This window comes from Apus apus, chromosome 1 (genome assembly GCF_020740795.1).
Source record: "Apus apus isolate bApuApu2 chromosome 1, bApuApu2.pri.cur, whole genome shotgun sequence".
Taxonomy (NCBI): domain Eukaryota; kingdom Metazoa; phylum Chordata; class Aves; order Apodiformes; family Apodidae; genus Apus; species Apus apus.
In genome coordinates, this window is record NC_067282.1 from 59,532,528 (window position 1) to 59,548,128 (window position 15,601).

A 15,601-nucleotide genomic window follows, 5' to 3' on the forward strand; every position below is an offset into this window, starting at 1 on the left:
TATTTTGGGCTTGGTGCCATGCTAACCTGGTTACAGAGCTTCCAGCTGGCACAGGTCTGGCTGGGTTGTGCAGTGCTGAGCTGAGCAGCATCTCAACACCTTGAGGAATACAGGGCTGTTGCAGCCAGTGTTCCCACTGGGACTGTATTTTCCCCAGCAAGGTGGGCATGGCACCAGGGACTGCAAGGACCTGCTGGACCAAGGCAGAGAGGGGTCTGCTAGGGGTGATTCTGCCACTGCTGCTTTCCTTGTATGGTACTGAACAGCGCAGGATGTGACATCCAGTTGAAAATCAGTTTTTCAGAGCAAAACTCATCCTGCAGTAGCTTCCAGGGGCATTTCTTAGCTCCTCAGTCTCATGGAGGTGTCCTGACTGCAGATCACAGCAAGCAGTGCCAAAGTCTCCCTCACTTCCCCTTGGCCCTCTCACTCCTTAGGAAGGCTGGACTAGAGCCACACATGCTCCAGCAAGGCTCCAGCGAAGAGATTGGGAAACCAGGACTACTGGCTGAAGCAGAGAGCACAACTTGAGCATGAAGTGAAAAGACCAACTCCTACGTAAAGCAATGCTGTAGTACCCTTTTTGTAGATGCAGGTATACAGAATTATGTGCAGTAGTTGAAGCACTGCAAGAAGCCCAAGCAGGGCATGCTGCGACAACTTTGAGATAGGTGTTGAGATATAAATGAGATACAAATGAGAATAAAATGTGCGTGGAGGTGGTTCGTCCTGCCCCGCAGCTGTGGCAATCTCTAGTGGACCTCTTTGACATATCGTTTTGGTAGGTCACTGTTACTAAGTTCCCCTCACTCACGTCCCAGAGGTGGCTTTCCGGTCAGGGTAACGAGATCAGACTTGTTCCTAAACTTGTAAATTCTGAAAATATTTAGCAGATTAAGCCCTTGATGAATGATGATACAAACACCTCTACCCTGCTCCTCCTGCAATCTAGCACACTGACTGTGCCCTGCAGATAGGCAGGCATTGCCCACATTTGAAAAAGGTGTTTTTGCAGACCCCTGAAAATATTAAGGTGAGAGCTGCCCCTGTAGATCAGCTCCTTGCTGCTTTTCAGCTCGGCGTGGGTGATGGCAATAGTTTAGCTCCAATACAGTTGGAATATTTCTGCCTCTTAAAAGCTGCTACCTAACAGAGGGCACAACAACTGCCCTTATGGATGGATGCAGCACTGCTCACATACACCACAAAAGAACTGTTGAGGATTCAAAAAATCTCCTTTGCCCACATGACAAGAATTTCTTTACATGTGGTTACTGTCAGCAAAGCCAACCTCTAGCTGCAGGATGGTGCCCCAAGATGAAAAGTGAAGAATCTGTCTGGCAAATGGTGACAGCTTCTAGTATGACAGTGTCCAACCCAGCACCTAATGGAAGGAAGACTCATCCCTGATTTATCGAAACCAGAATTTTGGCTGAAAGTGAAGATTTGAAATATTAGCTACAAATGTAGTCCAATATATAAATCTGTAGGCATTTAATCAGATGCACTATATATATAAAAAAAATCCCGCAGGTTTTGTACTTCCTAAAACTTAGAGGATTTTCTGGTTGGACATGTTCTTGTCAGGAGAGCTGCTTGATCCCAGGAACTACCGTTTCAGTAAGTGCTTCTCTGCATCAAGCATATACTTTTTGCTTGGTTCTTCTAGCAATGTGTAGCTTGTCTTTTTGGTACTGATTTTTAGAAAATAAGCTGTATTATACAACATGTCAATTATAAAATAGAGTAAACCAAGATTCCAACTATGCACCTGACATTACTGAGGACTTGATTCAACTGGCAACACCATTTAGAAACAGTGAGAATAAAATAAAAGCAAACAGACCCCAAGTCCTCCCTCAAATCAAAAGTGACAAAACCTGTAGACACCACAAAGTTTGTGGTTGTCACAGGAAAGCACGTGTCTTTGGTGAGACTGAGGTGCCAGCTAGCAATGCTTGACCTTTCAGTAACATGAAAAGAAGAGCTCTATTAATAAGTTGGGTTTCCTCTGTAGTAAGATTACATCCTGCCTTTGCAGGCAGAGAAGTTCAGACTTATTTTTCGTATTTAATTTACAATTCTACTCCAGCAAAAAGTAATATAATTAATATACAGGCTGGTATTTCATTCAGCTGTAGGTAATTTGTTGTTTTCTTTGTGGAACACTGCTCAGATGAGTGATTGATCTTGGGGATTTGACTTCAGTGTCAAACATATGCGTCCCCTACTTGCACTTCAGCCAGCTCAGGCTCATTCCTACTGATTTGGAAACAGTTATCAAGTCCTGTATGTGCTGCTGAGTCATGCAGAAGCAAAAAGTTGTTACTCATTAAAACTTGTGCTTTTTGGAGGGAGAGAGGATACCTAACTTTTTTCTTGTACTACAAGTAGCACTCATTATGCTTTTTGGAGGGTGCTATTTATAGAAAAAGTAAAATTTTGAGCGTGGCAAAGCTTTTAATTTGGATACTTCAAACATATGGTACAGTTATGCAGTACCATAGTGTATTAAAAAAATAAATTACAGCCAGATATGCAGTTTAAAATAAACCATCTGCTTCTAACCGGAGTTCTTTTGATCCTTGCCCGTAAACAGCCAGTTACCCCTTTGAGACAGGAAACTCCAGGAACAGAAGAGGTGTGAAATATCTGGAAGTCATTAAGTGATGGAGCAGAAATGTAGTTCCATGTCCCAGGAACAGCAAACCCTGCTTGTACAAGACTTTTTTCTTTTCCCTTCCCTTCCCTTCCCTTCCCTTCCCTTCCCTTCCCTTCCCTTCCCTTCCCTTCCCTTCCCTTCCCTGCCAGTGGCAGCTGCCAGGGTGCCATCTTCCACCACAGCCTTTTCTGCTGCAGCAGGGTTGCTGCTGCTCTCAGTGCTGCCCAGCATGGGAAGCTTCCTCTGACCTCTCTCTCACTCATCCCCAGCTCAACTCCAAGAGGGGAGATTTAGGTTAGACATTAGGAAGAAATTCTTCATTATGAGGGTGGTGAGACACTGGCACAGGTTGCCCAGGGAAGCTGTGGCTGCCCCCTCCCTGGAAGTGTTCAGGGCCAGGTTGGATGGGGCTCTGAGCAACCTGGTCTAGTGGGAGGTGTCCCTGCCCATGCAGGGGAGTTAAAAATAGATGATCTTTAAGGTCCCTTCCAACCAAAACAATTATATGGTTCTATGATTTTTATTTGTCAAAAAGATGTCTAGAAAGCACAATTTAAAAGAATTTCATCAAGGGTAGTAACCACCTTGAAGAAATTCTCTCAGGATTTGAAGGTGCCACTGGGAAGGTGCAGTGTGTGTCACATACCAGTTATGCCAGCACAGGATGGCAAGGTGGGCAGTACTGTGCTGCTGAAAGGCTGTTCTGGGGGTTTTGTTGTTGGTTTTTGTTGTGTTTTTTCTTTCTTTTTTTTTTTTTTAAAAACCCAACAACTAAAAAGTTGGTTGGTTTTGTTTGGTTGCCTGCGTGTTTTGAGTTTTTTTGTTTGTTAAGTTTTGGAGTTTTGTTTTTTGTTTTTGTTTCTTGTTTGTTTTTCCCTCAAGCATGTTATTTTTCACTGACTGGAAGAAACTGGTTGGGCACAAAATAAGGCACAAAATAAGTGGAGAAGTGTGCAAGGCCTTACTTCATAAAGTGTGTGTTCCTGATAACAGCTTGTACCATAGGTTAGCTCTAGCATGTGGGACAGCAAGGATTCCTTTTTCATTCTAGGTTTGTTTTGTGCTCAGGACTTTTTTTCTAACACAGCCCTTTTGGATGTATAACATTTGTAATTGGAACAGCAGAAGCTTCTTGGTAATTTATAACTTTGCTATAAATATTAAGCTGGGGTTCAATTTCAGACTGCAGAAGGATGACAGTTTGTTAAGTAAGTGTAGTAAAATACACTTCCAAAGTCTTTTGTTAGCTTATGGAATGTGAGCCTGAATAAGGGTCAGGATTTGATCACAGTCAGGTGCAAGATAAAGATTCAGGAAACTTCACAGGGTCTGAGAGCATTTGCCATGGGTCTTGAAGCCAAGCAGCATCTTATCTTAATCTAATCTGTATCTCAAATGATCACCTTCTTTCATGACTTTCAGGAGGTTAGATTAATATTTTATCTGGAATCAGGGGCTCAATTTTTTAAAATATTCAAGACTTCAACCCATGTATGAAGTTGTGCAGCACTTCCCTGAAAGAACTTTCATATTTTCCCTCTCCCAAGATGGCCAAACTTCACCTCCTTGGTCAGAAATACTCCACATCAAAATACTGCCTGAATCTGTTCTCCTTTGTATTTCTACCCAAACTACGCAGGTGGTTTTGAAAAACAAAAGAGGAGAGAAGCTACCTTTGGGGGGAACTAGGGTAAAAACATCTCCATAAGCCAGAAAGAAATAAACTGAAATTTCACACAATTAAACTTCAACTGAAGAGATAACCAGGAAGGTGATGACCATAACTGCTTAGTATGTTTCAGATGAAATTCACGGTGTTGCAATCGCATTAAATCTATGTTGTCAGAAAGTAAACCCTGGTTTTGGAGAACCATTCCCAAAACCAAGGTAACAGTAAGACAAAGCATCATCTAAACAAACATTTTGTTGATAGAAGCATTGAAAATTCTAGACTTCGACAAAAGGTCCAAGCACTAGCGATCCTACAATACTGTTGTGCTTGCTAAACTAAAAACTTTTGAGAAATTAACTCCAAGTTTTTTAAAAGCAGCAACCTTTTCAGGAATTGCAAAGCACGGCATAATTAAAATGGCTCAGCGATGCTTCCTATTAGCTGAACCTGAAACTTCATCCCACAGGCCTGAAGAGGGCTTGTGAGCCCTACCAGGCTCCTTGTACTACATCAGCTTGTCTAACGAAGGAAGGTCCTCAATATTTTAATAAGATATTTAAGCCCCCATGGCATCAATAGTTAGATATGGAAAGACACAACTAGACTTGGCAGAACTCATTCCACGCAAGACAATGTAAGTTCTTTACCTACTAACTCAGCACCTTCCCCACCAGAAGTGCAGTTGGATCTGTTAGGTTAATCACTTCCATCATTTTACTGCTCACGTGTATCTGAAATTGCAGGACAAACTGAAACCCAGGAAATCCCAATTAAACGTAAGAAAACTTTTTTTCCCATGAGGGTGCTATGCGTTCATAAAGGTGCCATGCACTTGGGTATGTACCCACCAACCCCAAGCCAGGAAACCCACACAGCTTGTCTATATCACATGGCCTCCACTGGTGCTCCACATCTAATTAGAATTTAGCTTCCATGAAGCCTCACAACAGATGCAGCAGACCTTGAAATCTGTCCCTCTGTTTGCATGTGGCTGAAGACACACATGTAAAAGTGCTTTTTAAAATAAAGCAGTAAGCTCTCTCTTTGAATTTGAAATGCAGTATTTTAGGTGGAAAGATATGAAAAACAAGTGAACGAAAAACAATTTTTAAAAACAAATCCTGCCTTACACACTCACACCAGGATTATGCACTGAAAATTTTATCATCTGAACAGAGACATGCAAACAGCTCTTAACAGAAGAAAAATCTTTAGGAATCAGTTTATAGCCATGTATTTAAGATGGCAGTGCTTATTATAAGTTGCTGTCTTTGAAGAAACACAAGAAAGCGTATGCTTCAAGTGTTGCAAATACAAAAAAAAACCCACCCCAAACCAAATGCTACAAGTCTAAGTTTATGTCTTGTTGTTAGTGTGATGGCAATAGCACACGTGCCTCTGGGCGAACTAAATCGTCTCAGAGCAGGGCCTGGATGCAGTTTGAGCACAGGCAAGTGGCTCCATGCATGCCAGGAACAGCTCGTCTCAGGTGAGATGCAGCCTTTATTACTGGTTGTCCTTGTCTCCTGAAGGCACCGAGTTTTGCTAGTCTGGCCAATCCTTTGCAAAAAGAACAGCTGATTTTCCTATCAGTGCCACTCTTGATCTGAATACACTGTGGGGATGGTGAGACACTGGCCCAGGTTGCCCAAGGAAGCTGTGGCTGCCCCCTCTCTGGAAGTGTTCAAGGCCAGGTTGGCCGGGGCTTTGAGCAAACTGGTCTAGTGGGACATGCCCCTGGCCAGGGGGCAGGAAGCTTGGAACTTTTAAGGTGCCTTCCAACCCAAACCATTCTATGACTCCATGATGGAGCCTATGACACTCATTGATGGTGAACCACAAGAGTTTGTTTAAACACCGACTTCTCAGCAGTCTGTTGCATTTTGCCTAAAAATGTTAGAAGGAGAGTATAATTTCCATGAAAATCAGCCAGACAGTATTTTTATCCTGTTTTTGGAGTTGAAGGCCAATAAAATCTTCATGCACAGAGTATTCCGTATGTGTTCCTGTGTTTCAGCCAAGGCCAACTTACTGGGCTGTTCACATTTGCTTCCACATACTGACAAAATCAAGAAATCCTATGTTACACTGAAAAAGATTAAGGAGAAATATTATTTAAAAACTGTTAAAGGCTTGCTCGAATTGTCAATAAAAATACGTCTAAACAAAATATTCAGATACCATGTAACATGTTTATTTTCATTAAATTCCAATTTGTAAAGGTCCCTTTTTAAACAAAACGAGAACAAAAAAATCAACACAATTCAGAGGGCTTATCTCATTTACCATATTCTTCCCCACTCTTCACTTATCATAACACAAAGCAGCAACTTATATTATTAGTGCTCATATAGTGCACTTACATGAATCTTGATCTGCGTATTAAGCTTTAAATACAATGGATCTTCCGTGAGCATAGCCCAAAGAGTACACAACATTACATTTTTGAAGCATATGTTAAAGAAAAGGACGATAAATGTATATCCAAAGACAGCCAAACTCAAATATTTCCGACTTGGCAAATTCTCTAACAAGTAACAGCAATTTTAAACTGCGTACAAAGCAGAACAGTGCCAACATGCCTCTGGTCTGTGAGCTATGGTAAAATATCAAGCGTACACATAAAGGAGAGAAGCCAAAGGAAACGGCCACAAAATGCAGAACTAAACCTGAGGCACAGCCAACTGCGACCCAACATAAGCAGCCCCACTTCCCCACTCTATAATGCCAAGAGCCCAACAACAACAAAAAGCACTTCTACGCTACAGGAACGGTAACTTCTTCCCATTTTGTCTCTGCGTTTTTGAACAACTTGCTCAAAAGATTTCAAGATGAACATCTAATTCTACCAAACGAATGTACAAACCATAAAGTCAAGAGAAGCTCCAGAACATTGCCACTTTCAACCTTGCATAGTGATAGCTGGCATTGATATTGCTACCATAGCTTCAGCAGAAGATATGGAAAAGAAAAAACTTTACTACTAAGTGATGCACATACGTAACATTTTCTGCACAAAATTCAGTTAAACATTGTTTTAATAAAAGGGAAAACAGCTCTAAAAAGGGAAAGATAGTGTTCACAAGCCTAAAAAAAATAATACAAACCCAGAACATTCCATAATAAAAAACCAAAAATATTAAACATTCCATCATAACAGCACCTATTTTATCACTAAATAAGCCCCATACATGCAACAAACTACAACTATTGTATAAGGCTGTCAAATGAAGGGTTTACTTTTCATATAAACAAAGTGTAAAAATAGCAGGAAGTTGCAATCTTCAAATTTAATGCTATGTGAGGATTTTATCCCCCTGGATTCATTTGGTAGCAATTTCAAATATGCATTTGATACAAAGGTTATCCATCTAGGAACCGTGATACAAATACATTGTGCCTAGGACAGTATTGTCGTATCTCTGTTCAACCTTGACAGAGTTGGAATGCTCAACAACACTACTCAGCTCGGGGATGCTCTCAGCAGTATCCCCAAAACCATGGTAGTGTCCATAGTGCAAAGTATCGCCAGGGTCTTCCACCCAGGAGGGCCGGTTGGAAACGCAGCTACTGGGGCTTCCGTTCAGATGCAGAGATCCGCACATATCAGTGGAATTATTCATGGCTTTCTCTGGTTCCTCGGTGCCGTTACTGGCATGGATGCGATGCCTACTGGGAGAAGTTACTCCAGGAATTATTCCATTAGGTGTTAATGTTAAACACTCCTCACGCCTGGCATCCATCCCACTGAGCTGTTGCGCGGCGGCGAAATCCAAATGTCCATTGATGGCACATCCATTTGTCAGTGCATTCAATAGGGAGCTACTGCTATTCATATCTGCATTAAGAAATACACCTGTCACCAACAATTAAGAATAAATCGAAATACATCAAAATGTCTCCACTACATTCCACTTATTTAAAATATGTTTCTGTACACAGCTCTGAAAATAAATCTAACCCTTCTTTATAACAATGTAGGTTGTTCAAAGAAATGAGAGCTGGCCAGCAAGCTTGTAGCATGGATTCTTATGTTGAAAATGCAACTGTCTATCTACATTCAGTGTGTAATTATGCCTATATCAGTCTTTGCAAAGAAAAGGTGAACTTCTCAGAACTTTTTCTATTTCACTGTATGAAGTGTAGCAGGAAGTGTTTTGAAAGGTGGAATAAAAGGCATCTCTCCGCCTTAACTGTAACACCGTTTTGGGATGAAAGATTATGCACATAAAAGAACCTGTGAGAGGACAAGGGGTTGCTTTTTTATTTTTCAGTTGTAAGTTATCCATGTGCGCTTTTTTTTTCTTTTTAGTGGTAACTCTCACAGTACAGTATACACCAAAATAGGTCAGATAAAGAAATATTATGGTGGGGTGCTAATATAAAATGTTCCAAAGTTCCTTTATTCAGAAAGTACTTCAATTTATCTAGCAGATTGCTAGATAACATACTAGACAGATTTGTATTTAATGAGAAGTTTATAATAACATCTGTACAATCCACATGCAAAAGGCCACACAACAGCAACAGCAGAGTGCACAGAAGACTGAAAAAGATGAGTAGAAACAGAATTCTAAAAATATATGTAAAACCCACTGACAACTGTTTTAAAGCAATTTCTCCTTTGAATTTGGTAATTAGTAAAATTGTTTTTACTTCCATCGACGGATTTCATCAGTATGTCTGAAATGTATGCTTTTGCAGTGGTACTCGAAGTACTAGCACAAGAAACGGGTGATGATGCATTCTGCCCTAAAAATGCCTAGCAGTAAAGGACATCTAAAATTTACATCTATGTTGCTGCAGATGAGCAAGGCAAACACAGAAACTGCAGACCTATATGGTGACATTTAAAGATATTACATTCTGTTATTATCCTTGGATACACACACATATGTTTATGTATACACGAAGACATAAACCTATGTGCAAAACTTGATTGCATTTACTGTGTATTTCCAATTCAAGCCAATAAGTCTGTTGGTAACTTCCCACCATTTGCAAAATACTGGGTTCCTGTTTAAGTGACACATAATGAGTACCACTGTTTGACAAGGAAGAATACGAAGTCTTGGTTCTTTATTAGTCTTTTGCATGGATATGATCTGAAATAAGAATGATGATACTGATACTTTAAATACAGCAACATATAGTGCCAAGAAATGTGTGATTTGTAACTTGCTGGATGAACTAACTGGAGTTAGCTGAACTCGCTAACCATGGACTGCTACTGAAAATGGAAAAAACCCCGCAAACCCATCAAGACATCAAAGCTAGTACTTCAGTGATGAAAACGCACAGAAGAAATTTCGTATAATGTTTATTAACTGAAAAGTGCAAAATTTTAACTGCTTAAAAAGAAATCTTATAGGCTGGCTTTGCCAAACTAAATTTAATAAAAATGGCACTGCTGTTAGCTAATATGCAAAAGCAGGTAATGAATAGTTCTAGTGATAATTATAGCAGGTTATTGTTAAAAATTAGCACCTATAGTAATAGAGTATATTTATGAAAGACAATAATTTTTCCATAAATAAGAACACTTAGTAATTATCACTGGAAAAGATCATAGTTTACTTTTTAAAGTACTGATTTTATATATATACGTATATATATTTATTCCTAATATATTAAAATATCTATTAATCATCATTCCCTTTGGTGAATCTGATCTGTGGTACAAAGCATAAACATATTTATCACAGAACAAACTAAAATAAGAAATTTATTTCTGGATATAATTAATGCACTATCGTAACAACTCCATGCCTGCACCTACAAAGTCCATGGAAAAAGCTGACCCAAGACTGTTTTAATAAAAAACTCTATACACATCCTGGGGTTACTGAAAGCATCTTGATTAAGCAGCCCTTAAAAATATTCGAGCACTAATATTCACTAATACTGGTAACATTTTGACTGTTTCACGAAGATTGGTACAAAACACAAAAGCTGTTTTCCAAGGTACATTGGTTCCAAATACTAGTTTAAGACCTGTGATGCCCAGTCTTTTATTTACATTCAAAAAACCCATTGCAGGATCCTGCATTTATATCATGTCTGAATAAATTCTGAACACAAAGTATATGTGTAGACTATTCATTAGTGTTTGTTGAAAACAGTTTAGTTGTAACATGTTATTTTCAAAACTAGAGAATCACTAGGATGTGTTTCCCTATCAAGTATTCTTTTTTTATTAACAAATCTGTTTAATGGAAATGAAATTCTGAATTTCCTTTAACCTGAAATCAGAGCAACTAAAGAAAGGCACAACATAATACAATCTTCAGGTTAAAAGTGAAACAGCCATTGTGGGTTTCCGGTTATCCCAAATAATAATAGACTAATAAACCTTCTCTTTCACCATTACACTATATTGCATGAAACAGCTAATTTTAGATACCTGCTAAACCCCCAATATAATGGGTGTTACAGCAATACAATAGTTTTCAAGACTCCAGACAACGATGTGCAAAAATAAAGGGCTAGGTTTTATACTTCAATTAAAAATAAAATGCATATTGATTCTTGCAACGACAAGGAGTTTGCATTGCAGAAACAGTGTATATTTCAATTTCTTTTGGTCCAACAGAAGTACCCTCCTGTTGTTTGGTGTCTTCAACCATTTGAATGTTGTTGTAGTTAACAGGAAACTGTCCACTCCCACCTGATACAACCGCAAACTCTCTATCAACGTGCATATTGTCAGCATCATCCTCGACTTCTCCATTCATCATTGGGATTAAGCCATCAAAGCTGTAAACTGATAAAAAAAAGGTCATGTTTAGTCACTGGTGCCAACTTGCAAATTCGGTCAACAAGCAGATGAGTACACTGATTGTTAAAGCAAAAGCATTTTACAAAGACGTGAATTTTTCATGTCTGAAAGCTTCTGACACTTGAGATTCCAACTGCAGAATAGGTAAGTGCTAGGGACTTGAACATTTATTTTAATCCCTCAAAATGGAGAATTAACAGTGTACCCTTCCGATTTTGCACCTACATATCAAGAAGTATTAGTCCAGCATACTAAGAGATTGAATAAAGAGCACTGTGCATTACTCATGTTTAGGCTTTACACCTAGCATGCCTGACAGAAAGCAGTCTGTACCTCACTTCTGTCTACTGCTTCACTACCGAGGGCCAGCTTCTGGTAATCCAGCCCCCATTCATACCAGATTGCTTCAGGGATCCTTTTAAGATCTGAACACAGCTGTCCTCCCAGAAAATCTAGCAAGTGGTGAGGCCGCTGAGGGAAATGGTTTAATGAGCAAGAAGGGCTTGACTTCACGACCCGTTATCACCCAACACAGCACTCCCATCAAACACTGCACTGCTTTCACACCAACCTAGTAACATTACTTTGCAAAAGACTGCTTCAGCAGACTGGAAGTCAACTCTAATTACCTTGTGCACAACAGAAATTTTTGTAAACTACTCGCTTTTAAAATAACTTCAAGCAATAGCTGAAGCTTTTCAGAGCCAGAGATCATACAGGGCTTAAAGGGAATCAGTGCCCTTGGATGAGTGGCCTTCAAATTACCCTAAACCAGGAAAGTCAAGGCATTTTTTCTAGTTACCTAGAGGAATACCTAGTGCAGTGTCATGCTGCCCAACTCAAGGTATGACAATGCCTCCATTGTCACCTCTGAAATAGCACCTAAAAGCAGCTGTGCTGAGGCTGGTGATGCTGATCTAGTCAGTCCCTGGTTGTGTACAGCAAGTCGGTGCTGTCTGTAGCATGTACAGCTCAGTGCAAGAGCCAGCCTGCCAAGGGCGATGAACCGCAGGGACTAGGATTAGGTCTGTTGCCAACACAGCCATGCAAGCAGTCGTCCTAGTGTACATCATCATTATATGTGACTCTACCAACTGGCCCAAGAAGCAGGGTGAAACATCTGGAATATATTCCACAAAAATGGGACATAAAATGTAGCTAATGTTTCTAAGTCAAAAGCAAAACAATTGGTGGACATTCTGAAAGCAGCCACTGCTTTACTTCAGTTCAGCTTCACCCTTCGGAACTCATTTTTGTATTACAATTGAAGAGAGCAGTTAGTTTGTATCACAGTATATTGTGTATCAGTGTTGTGTAATTTTGAGATAGGTTTCTTTTATTACTATGCACTTGAGAGCAGTACATTTTTGTGCATATAAACAAAATGACATGTAAGTAGCCCCCACCACCTACTTTACCTAGTCCAGGACCAAGGGCAAAGCGCAGCCTAAGTATTTATCTTCTTCCAATTCTTCTGCTTTACAGATGCTTGTAGGGGGCATATATGGTGCCTGGACACAATAGGTAGTTTTTTTCAAAGCAGTGACTGTCCTAATTTGGGGTATGGCCACCAAAACCTGACCCTTCCCTGCAGGTTGCCTGCACTCTGAAAATCTGGAATCTCCTGTGAAAATAGCCCTTAAAGGATAAAAAACCTGTGTGCTTTTGATAAGGGCAAAATAAGCACAAAACTTGGTTTTGTAAAAAGGCCAGCTAAGCACAAAGATGTACTGATGACTTCTCATTACTCAGCTGTTGTTTACAAAGTTCCTCAAGAACAGTGATTCATTCTCACTTGAACAGGCTTTTTATATTTTCTATGATAGGTATTACTGATGCTGATGTCTTTGAGGGCAGACATATCAGATTAGAAAGTCCACCTTCTGCAGCTGGGATGCATCTCTTAATTACTCTAAAAACCTTCAAGCAAATGCAGTAAAGCTTTTGGCCTTGTTTGCAAAGGCCTTAAAAACATACCGGCAAAAGGTTCCCAAAGTGCCTACTCAGATTGCTTTTCTAACATCTCTGTAATTGCTTAGATCTCATTTACTCAAACATACTATTTGCTCCATCTAACTTATCCACCGCTCCAACTCTTTGTGCTGAAAGGTAAAACAGATACTGCCATTTCACGACTACATTACAAAAGGAGCTAGCCCAGTGCCACTCCAACAGACTGGGGAAAAACTCCACCTCTGGGCTAATGTCACTTTATGAAACGAAGAGAGACTCCTGGTTATGAATGTTCAGAAGGAATAGCTCATCAACACAGAAGTTATGTATCTTTGACTTCAAGTGGCAGGACTTCAATCCTGAAAAGCAGTCTCGCGTCTCATTGCATAAGCACTCTTCTCCATCATGCAATTATTTGTATTTTACACCAGGTACATGAAGTAACATATCCCATTTATGACTGGCTGACAGAGTACCATCTTAAGGTCTCTGATCCTGGTATAGATTAAATGGTGGCTGGACAACATACTAAAACAAATACTAGTGTCCATGCTGATGTAACTTATGTTGTCCATGTCATATCCAGAAACACTGTTTTGGTTTCAGTTCCCATCTTGTTTTCTGGAACAAAGCACTGTTCAAGCCCGTTTCATCTGGCTCATTAAAAAGTCACATCTGTTAGAACAATATAAGCTCTAACTCAAGAAAGTATCTTCAACAAAGACCCACAAAATTCCTTTCCTGATGCCAGACACAGGAAAAGCAAATGAGGTTTGAGTGTAGAGACACATTCCTTTTAATAAGAATTTAATGTGATGACCAACAGAAAGGAAGCAGATATTGTCCATCATGTTATTCAAGGTGCTTCTAAGATGTAAAAAAGACTTCTTCACAGAGCCACCAAGAAATATCTGATGTTGTATTATTGCATCATTGCTAGCAGAGGAAGCAGCAGTATCCTCAACACATAATGTTGATTAGGAATCCTTATGCTTCATTCTCATCTTGATACCCAGTTTCACTTGGAACATGATTCAGCATCACCAACATAATCCCTCTCAATTTGAGAAATCTTTTTGGATTAAATTTCTTTCATTCATCTTGCAGAGCAAATAGTTTTTGAATTGTGCATAAATGCTGAAGTGGAAAATTACAAATCAGAACATGCGAGCACCTCTGTGAATTAACGCAACATTATTTGGCTCTCCTGAAGGAGGAGAAACGGAGAAAGGAGTAGGTGCTGATTTCAGCTCCTACTCTTACACGTGTTATTCTTGGCATCATGTAACTTTAGCATGCTCTGGGAAATAGAAATTTCTGAACACACCATGATGACAAGGAGAATCAGGATCTTGTGGCACAGCAGTTTTATTCATCTGTTTCTTGTATTAATATGTAATTTAGATATGTACATGAGTTTGACAATAATACTCAACATCCACTCTGAAAGGCTTTAAAATGTTTATTTTCCTTTCTCAGCAACAGTATCACACCCCATCCCTTTTACCTCTGGGCTCTCACCTTCTGTTCTAGCCTTCTTTACTCCAGCAGACTCTGTTTCTTCAAAGGATCTCTTTCGACTTGTCCCACCACTGAACGGATTGGGACCTGCATTCGGATGAACCCCATTTAAGGTGCCATTGCTATAGAAATGATTCAGGTGACAGTTCTGGAGGTTCAAGAGAAACTGGGCACATTCTTGGAAGCCCTGGGTATGTGCAAGGTCTGCTGCTGTCAGGCCACTGGCATTTCTCAAGCTGTACAATACAAAGAAACTGAATTACATGCATTCATCAAGCTAGCTTGGTGCTGCTGCTGCCCTTACTGACTATCTATCTGTTGCTGATGAGAGAAAACATACACTTATTAAATTTCCATTAAGAAATTAGTCATCAATCTTAGTTTTATAACTAACTTAACTTCTCGCACATACATCTGGCTTCTAAGCAAAATTTGGGAGACAATACACTTTTAAATAAAATAAATATACTATGTGCCTTAAAACATTTTCCTATTTAAACTTCTCAAAATGCTTTATTCTAAAATAGTCTGAAGTATCTGATCTTTAAATAAACTTCAGACTAGTTTAAGCCTTGAATTTCACCATCTTCTTCAGTTTTTTCTGTAATCTATTGCTTTAACTTAAGCAAAAGATCAAATACTCAAAACAAACTTAACATGACTTGGCAATTGTCCATGGCATTCTGGTTTCTAAGGTAACAACAACATCACTATTCTTCCTACAATAAAATATATACATACATATTAAAAATAGATAAAGATGCTATACTTAGTTATGCTTTGCTTATACTTTTTTTTTCTGGTTTGTTTCTCATTTCAGTGTGTGACATCATAAGTGCTGGGACTTGTTTTGTTATTTGAACAAAGACTTTTTAATCTATGAGAGAATGGCACCAGATTTTGAACATTCTAATTCATCAAGGAGATCATAGATGAAACCAGGTAGGGCATAGAGATTTACTCTGAAAGAGTGCTTTATCACATGTATTTACACAAACATACAGTTATGTCTGTG

At 39.5% G+C, this 15,601-nt stretch overlaps 1 protein-coding gene across 1 annotated transcript in view; it reads right to left on the reverse strand.

Annotated features, from left to right (window-relative positions):
• Positions 1–6,506: 6,506 nt before the first annotated feature.
• The window catches only part of ANKRD10 (ankyrin repeat domain 10), a 37,296-nt gene continuing 28,201 nt past the window's right edge, over positions 6,507–15,601 (reverse strand). The window contains exons 4-6 of the mRNA XM_051610761.1: positions 14,587–14,822; positions 11,002–11,097; positions 6,507–8,172 (exon numbers count right to left, since the gene is read on the reverse strand). Of these exons, the coding sequence (XP_051466721.1) occupies positions 7,706–8,172; positions 11,002–11,097; positions 14,587–14,822 (799 nt within the window). The 3' untranslated portion in view covers positions 6,507–7,705. The remainder of the gene's footprint in view (positions 8,173–11,001; positions 11,098–14,586; positions 14,823–15,601) is intronic.